Below are 7,432 nucleotides of genomic sequence, written 5' to 3'. Positions count from 1 at the left end.
GTCCCCGGGGGTCGGCGCGCGGGCGGGCGCAGCCAGGATTACGGCGGGTGGGGCTGCGGGTGGGGGTGCGTGCGAGAGGCGCAGGCGGACGGTTGGCAGCTGGCGTGTTCGGCCTGACGGACATTGTTGCGTCGGTGGCGCCGGGGCAGCTCGATCGGATACACGTGGTGGATGCATATGGCTAAGTCGGCACGCTACCCGGTGCGCCGGCTCGCTCCTGCCCTGGGAGGCACCGAACATACGGGCGCTCTGATGTCCGAGAATGCACTCCTCGGGAGAACCGCACGCTCCCCCAGGCTCGCGCGCGGTCCGAGATGCACGTTCGCAGCGGCCGCACCTCTCTCCGCGCCCGCCGCACCTGGGGGCTCTGGCTGCTCGCTCAGCCCGCTGACGGCGGTCATGGCGGGACGGCGTGCGCGGGGCGCGCCCCGTCGTCTGGTCGATCCGCCACCACCGCGGAGGAGACCGACGTACGGCAGTGCCGCTGCGTCCACGCTTGTCAGTGGCTTCGCGCCGCTCACGCTACGGCCACTGCGCGTCATCGGAGAACGAGGCAGGACGTCATCGTCTCCTCCAGAGCCTCCAGCGCGCGCAACCACCCACACCCGGCCGGCAACGACGCCCGCCGTACTCGTGCCTGCTCGTCCAGGCAGCTGTCCATGTCATCGGCCATCCTCGCGCCCGGAGCCGCGACTTCCCAACTCCGAGAGGGCGCGCTCGCTGCGTTTCATCTCTGCCCAGGGGCCCCCGCGAGCCATCCACCGCTCGCGCATACAGCGGCGGGCCTTTCGCGGGCACAGAGTTGCGACGCGTTGCGGAACTCGGCGCGCGCTGCGTCGAGCCAACAGAGTGTGAGGGAAAATCAGAGCGTGCGGGCGGGGGCGCCTAATCCCGATGGAGAGTCCTTATATTGGTCCTTCTGGGCGCTCGCGCGGGCCTCCGACCCAGGCTCCGTCCGCGACGTTCCCGGCTCGCTCTTGCCCCCGCCACCAACGACGACCGGCGACGCGCTCCTTTCGCCGCTCGTCTTCCTCCTTCCGAGCCCCCGACCTTCTCCTCCTGCCCGCGCAGACTCCGGCCGCCGCCCCGTACCTCCGTTGCTCTCTTCCGCACCCCGTTCCGCCCCGTCTTCCACGCCCTGGCCCACACCGTCTCGACCACTCAGCCCCGTTCTATCACGCCTTCACGCCGCCCGAGCTTCTGTACCCGCGGACCTGCTGACTTGCATGTTTACGCCCGTGGCCTGACCTCGCCCCAATCCACCCGAGCTCACCCTCCGGGCCACCTTCTCCGCGTCTCAATTGCTACTTTCCAGCCCAGCGGCATCCGGGGTAAGATACTCCTTGCCATATCCTTCACCGTCTTTCCCGCGTTTCTCCGCGTTTCTACGCCTGTTCCCATGCTCATTCCACCCCGTCACATCCAGTCCTGCAAGTCTCCCCCTTGTGTCCGCAGATTTGGAGTGAGTTCCGTCAATGCTCTTCGACGCGCGCGAGATTTGCTCACATCATCCATACGCGTCCAGCGCCGTTCTGAGTGTCGGCCAACCCTCCCTTCACCTCCGACGCCCACCACGCGCTCTCTCGCATGACGGCCGCGGTCGCCAAGCTGAACGTCACCTTCTCCAACACGCACGGCATGCCTTCCCAAAAGGCGTCCGTGCCGACGGCGTCTTCCTCGCGCCTTCAATCGACGGAGGCCCAACCGAAGACATTTAGCCGGCTCCGATCGTCCCTGGAACAGAGCCTTCGGATGCCGACAAAGTCCAAGGCGAAAGCTCCCGTGAGCGTCGACGAGACGGGCCTGCTCTCGCAGAGTACGGTAAAGGGCAAGGGAAGGGCGTCCGAGGACGATGGCCCCAAGGAGAAGGACAAGGCCAAATCGAGGATGCTATCTAAAGTTCCTTTCCGCCGAACCGGTCGAGATGTCTCGTCGCCCTCTCCCGCCCTGCCCCCCCTCCCTCGAACGAGTGAAGACGGCGCCGCCGGGCGTGGCGCGAAGGACCGCGACCGGGACAAAGTCCGAGTCGCTGGCCATACGAGCTTCTTGACGCCCTCGTTGCGCCAGGCCTCCATGTCCTCCCCCACGCTGCACCTGTCCGCACAGCCCATCCTCTCCTCCTTCACCCAGCCCTTCGCGCTGCCCAGCGGCTCGACATCCAATGTCGCCGCGCTCGTATCGCCCCCTCGCGACCGTTCACGAAGGGCGAGCGTCCAACCTGTCGTGAGTCCGAGGGACATCAGTGGTCCGACCCCGCTGGCCCCTCGACGAGTCGGAGCGTCCTCACCCCACCGAGACAGCGAGCGAACTCCCAAACGACCTCCCCCACTCACCCTCGCCCCGGCCCCCACCGTTCCTTCCACCCCCAACACCCCCCGCTCTCCCCCGCCAGAAACACCGACCCGACGATCGAGGGATGCGGCACGAACGCCCGACCCGGGCTCACCGTCCCCACGAGGGTTGGGCATGAGCCAGCGACGCGCCGCGGCGAGTGCCAGCCATCTTCCGCTCGGCTACGGGGCCCCTCCTGCGTCTGCGAACAATCCTCGTGCAAGCCCGATCCAGCCGCGCTCCCCTTCGCGGACCTCAATCTCGCACCGGCCTATCCCCTCGGCGTCTTCGTCCTCTCATCTCCCTCTAACATCCACCCCGACGGGGAACAGTGGTCGACGGCCGTCATTGGACGCCCGCCGTCAGGGAACCGTTCCGCATCACCCGCGACCAATTCCCGCGCGGCCTCACCTGCCACCCCTGCCCGCGCCCGCGCGGTGTCCCCGAACCAGCGCAGCTTCTCGCCGAGCTTCAACCACACCCGCCTCTACAATGCCTCCTCGACGTCGCTCGCGACGCCCGCCAACCCGGAGCACCGCGAGCTTATACGCTCCGCGACGTCGTTCCTCTGCAAAGAGATGCTCAAACCTCCCTCTTCGGCCCACAAGAACAGTCTGGACCCCAAGGACTGGGAGGAGGTCGAGGCGCGGTTACGGGCGCTTGCGCGGCTCGAGAGGATCTGGAACCGAACAGGCGCGATGGCGAGCACGTCCCAGGTCAACATGGCAGGCCTCAATGGCGCACTAGCTTCGGGAGGCGAGGAGAAAGAGCGGAGGCTGTTTGCGGAAGCGCTGCGAGATGGCTACGTCCTTTGCCAGTGCGTGTCCTATTGTTTCACCACACCCATGCTGGACTGACTTGTGGTCGCCCCTGGCAGGTGTGTCAACAAGTTGTTTCCGGGTACGATCCATCGAGTGGACAAGCGCGAGGACGGGTTCGTGCGTACGTCAAATGTTACGAAATTTTTGGCAGGGTCCTCGTCGGTGGGGCTGGCGTCGGACGAGCTCTTCCACCGCGACGATCTCATCGAGGCGAACAGTGAGTGTCTTGCGCGTGTGGCCCGGTCGATCCTCGCATTGTCCCGTTTGGCGGAGTTCCCTGGCGCAGACAAGAGCAAGATCCTCCTCGGAGGTGGTGGTTCACGCCCTGGGAACAGCCCTTATGGGCAGAACGGCCGCGCAGCCGCGTCCACTCCCAACCTGAACATGTCCCCGCTTCAACGCTCCGTGTCCCCGTCCGGCCCCACCTCCCCCACCTCTCGCAAACGCTGGAGTCCTCATCACCATCTCCCCACCGTTCGGTCCGACAGTCCGAACGAAGACGTCAGTGACGGAAGGACGGCCAACGACGACGACGTCTTCGGCGGCCCGCCAAACCGCAAAGCTGCCAAGGCAGGCGACCAGGACGAGGCGCCACCGGCCGTGCCCCCACGATCCCCCCTTCGGGTCCGCCCCGTTGCGGAACGCGTCTCCATCGCCGACTCCACACGTGCTTCTATGGGCGACTCTGTCGTCGGGCCTCTCGTGGACACCCTTGATCTCCCTCCGCCGATGCGCCAGTCCCAGGCGTCGAGCAACCTCACCGACTCCACTGTGTACTCGACCGCGTTCTCGAGCCTCCTCGATCCCCATCCACCGCGGAGCCCGAGCAGCCAGACTCGGTTCGGCACCATTCGTACCATCAACACCGATGCGACATCCTTTGCACTCTCCGACTCGCTCTCTCGTGCGGACGGCAGCTCCATCGCCCCGTCGCTGAAGGACGACGGCCTGAGACGAAGCATCGACTCACCATCAAGGCCCTCGCGTGAGCGGCGACCGAGTGAGACCGCAGTGGTGGATCTGACGAGGGTGGTGGAGGAGACGGAGGACAGCGCGACGAGTAAGTCCCGGTCAGATAAGTCGGAGGGGGACAAGTCGCGGACGCCGTCAAGCCGGCAGCCCATCCCTATAAAGCTCGGCAAGGGCAAGTGGCCCGACGACTTCATCGGCCTGGACTCCTTCCAAACGCCCAAGTCCTCCCTTTGGGACGACGACGAGTCGCTCAACGCGTCCGTCCACACCCCCTACACGCCCCTCTCGGTCTCACCCCCGCGCAGCAAGCTCGCGCCGCCCGCACGGCAGCCGAACGAAAGCGTCGAGTCGCTCCCGCAGTTCCAGCGCCGGCCAACGCACCGCGCACGGCACTCCGTCGACGCAGCCGGCGGGGGCCTCCTGCCCAAGGAGTCCATCCTGCGACGCGACTCGAGCCCTGACGCGAGCGGCTCGCCCCCTCGGCGAATCATCCTCCGCCGCAGCTCCTCCAAGGCGCCGAGCAACCGCAACGGGATCTACATCCCCCGCCAGGAGGGCTCCGTCTCCCCCGAGGGCAGCGACAGCCCGGTCCCCTTCCCGCGCACCGTGTCCGGCGAGCACTCCGCGCCCACCGGCGCGCTCGTCTTCCCCACCTCCTCGTCGCCCGACGACGCGAGAGACCTCGACCCCGCGTCGCCCTCGAGCGCGCCCGACCGCCCGCGGCTCCCCCGCGGCCGCTTCCAGAGCGAGGTCGATGCGGCGAGCGCGCGCCGGAAGCCGCGGCCGAACTCGTTCGACGAGTACGGCGCGAAGCCGCCGCGCCGGTCGCGCTTCGAGAGCATGGTCAACCTCGGCGTCGCGTCGAGCAGCAACGCGAGCGCGAGCGACCTCATGTCCCGCGACTCGTACGACGGCAGCGCCGTGCGGCAGACGCTGATCGTCCGCGAGGACGGCAAGGCGCCGACGCAGTTCGTGAGTGCCCGTTTCCCTTGTCTCGCCGCGCCTTATATCTTCGTCCACCCCCCATCCCTCCTCCCTCCTCCGTTCTCTTTCGTGGTGCCTTCTGTCCACGCTGTCCTCGCTCCATTTTGCGCCCGCGCCCGTGGTTTCAGGCACTGACATGTATCGTATCCGCAGCAACTCGGGAACTGCATCGGCCGCGGGCAGTTCGGCGCGGTGTACAGGGCGCTCAACCTCAACACGGGCCAGATGGTCGCCGTGAAGCGGATCCGCCTCGAAGGGCTGAAGGAGGAGGAGATCGCGCAGCTCATGAAGGAGGTCGACCTCGTCAAAAGCCTGTCGCACCCTAGCATCGTCAAGTACGAGGGCATGGCGCGCGACGACGACTCCCTGAGCATCGTCCTCGAGTGCGTCTCCCGTCGCGAGTGTTCGGCGGCGATAAGGGTGCTGTGGATCTAACTTTGCTCTCTTGCAGGTACGCGGAGAACGGCTCGCTCGGGCAGACCCTGAAGGCGTTCGGGAAGCTCAACGAGCGGCTCGTCGCCAACTACGTCGTCAAGATCCTCGAGGGCCTCCACTACCTCCACCAGAACGACGTCGTCCACTGCGACCTCAAGGCGGCGAACATCCTCACGACCAAGACCGGCAACGTGAAGCTCTCGGACTTTGGCGTCTCGCTCAACCTGCGCGCGATGGAACGCGAGATGAAGGACGTCGCCGGCACCCCGAACTGGATGGCGCCCGAGGTCATCGAGCTCAAGGGCGCGAGCACCAAGGCCGACATCTGGTCCCTGGCGTGCACGGTCATCGAGCTCCTCACCGGGCGCCCGCCGTACGCGGACATTGCGAACAGCATGTCGGGTGAGTGCGGGTTTTTGGGACGGCTCGCCCGAAACGGCACGCTGAGCCCTCTGCTGTAGTCATGTTCCGCATCGTCGAGGACGAGTGCCCGCCCCTGCCCGAGGAGTGTTCCGAGAGCCTCCAAGAGTTCCTGAAGTGGTGTTTCAACAAGGATCCGACGAAACGCCCGAGCGCGGAGCAGCTGTTCGAGCACGAGTGGCTCATGTCGCACTCGGCTGCGCACAAGGTCCGTGGCGTCGGTTGGGCTCGGTGGCCGTGTGCCTGACTTTGGTCTGCAGCATCTCCAGGTGTTCCGGCGGCAGGACAGCATTCCGTTCCTGCGCCGGGTCAGCGCCGACATGCAGAAGTCCAAGGTGATCCGCTACCTCGCCGACATCGAGAAGCAGGTGTCCGATCCCGCACCTGCCGACCGTCGCACGTCGTTCGAATTGCCTTCGCCCTCGGTCCAGTCGACGCCCGGACGCCCGCGGATGTCCAACAGCGGGGAATCGTTCTCGCCGCGAGAGCACTCGTTCGTGAAGACGACGTTCGGAAAACGTACGTGAAGTGGTTCGGGGCTCCCGGATCGACGTTCGCGCGTGGCTCACTTCGCGACCAGCGGTCATTTGCAGGGTGTGTCTCCAGAACGTCAAGAAGAGCGCGGTGCTGTGCGAACAGTGCAGCCTCATCTGCCACTCGCGCTGCTCGAACAACGCGCCGCCGACGTGCGACCTCCGCGCCCAGCTCCTCTTGTATGCGCAGTACGCAGAGGCCGGCAACCCGAACAACCCGTACTCTCCGATGGAGATCCTCACCGCGGCCGTCCAAGCGCCCACAAGCCCTACCAGCCAGACGTCCGACGACGGGTACTCGCGTCGGACCAGCATGGACTCGATCCAACCCAGCGCCGGCGGCGCAGGGAACAGCCTTCACCCTCCGACCTCCTTCCGTGTCCTCACGGCGTTCAAGCGTTCCAAGTCGTCTCTCCCGGCCGACCAGGAGAACGGCTCGACGTCACAGCTGCCGACCCCCACGAAGCAGCTCTCGCGCAAGTCCTCCGTCCTTCACAGGAAGGGGAAGGCGAGCGACCCGACGGCGGACCGCTTGGCTCGGCCGCCGTCGATCTCGAGCAACAGCACGAACCCGAACTCGTCGAGCGTGCGCTCCGCGGTGACCGCCACGGAGAGCATCGCCTCGAGCCAGCAGCGCCCGCGGGTCTCCGGGGGGGACAAGTCGGATCGGCTGTCGCGCATGACGTCTTTCTCTGCCGTGTCGGCGCTGTCGGGCGCGGAGACGGAGCGCGACTCGGTCGTCGACCCCATGCCTGGGGGCGCCAACAAGCGGCGGCAGCGCGAGAGCGGCGGGTGCACGGTGCAGTGAGCACCGTCGCACGCCCGTACTGCGCGGGCCATGCGTGCGCTGCTCTTCCTGCGTTCTCCATCTCCATTTGCATCTTCCGTCTGTAGCATCTTCCACCATTCGCGGCATGATATCCTCCCCTCCTACTA

General features: G+C 66.6%; 1 protein-coding gene across 1 annotated transcript; it reads left to right on the top strand.

The window, feature by feature from the left end:
* Positions 1–1,752: 1,752 nt before the first annotated feature.
* On the top strand, positions 1,753–7,304 carry BXZ73DRAFT_88582 (Pkinase-domain-containing protein; the record flags this gene model as incomplete). The annotated part of the gene is made up of 11 exons (XM_048025006.1): positions 1,753–1,918; positions 1,976–2,531; positions 2,556–2,768; positions 2,789–3,148; positions 3,209–5,096; positions 5,262–5,491; positions 5,560–5,945; positions 6,005–6,171; positions 6,224–6,482; positions 6,544–6,790; positions 6,830–7,304. The coding sequence occupies 11 exons, from the start codon at positions 1,753–1,755 to the stop codon at positions 7,302–7,304; spliced, it is 4,947 nt and encodes a 1,648-aa protein (XP_047880753.1).
* Positions 7,305–7,432: the final 128 nt, after the last annotated feature.

The sequence above is a fragment of the Epithele typhae genome (assembly GCF_022376455.1).
Source record: "Epithele typhae strain CBS 203.58 chromosome Unknown BXZ73scaffold_8, whole genome shotgun sequence".
NCBI lineage: Eukaryota > Fungi > Basidiomycota > Agaricomycetes > Polyporales > Epitheliaceae > Epithele > Epithele typhae.
Note: the sequence above shows the minus strand (reverse complement) of the source record. Positions and strands in the feature narration are given on the sequence as shown.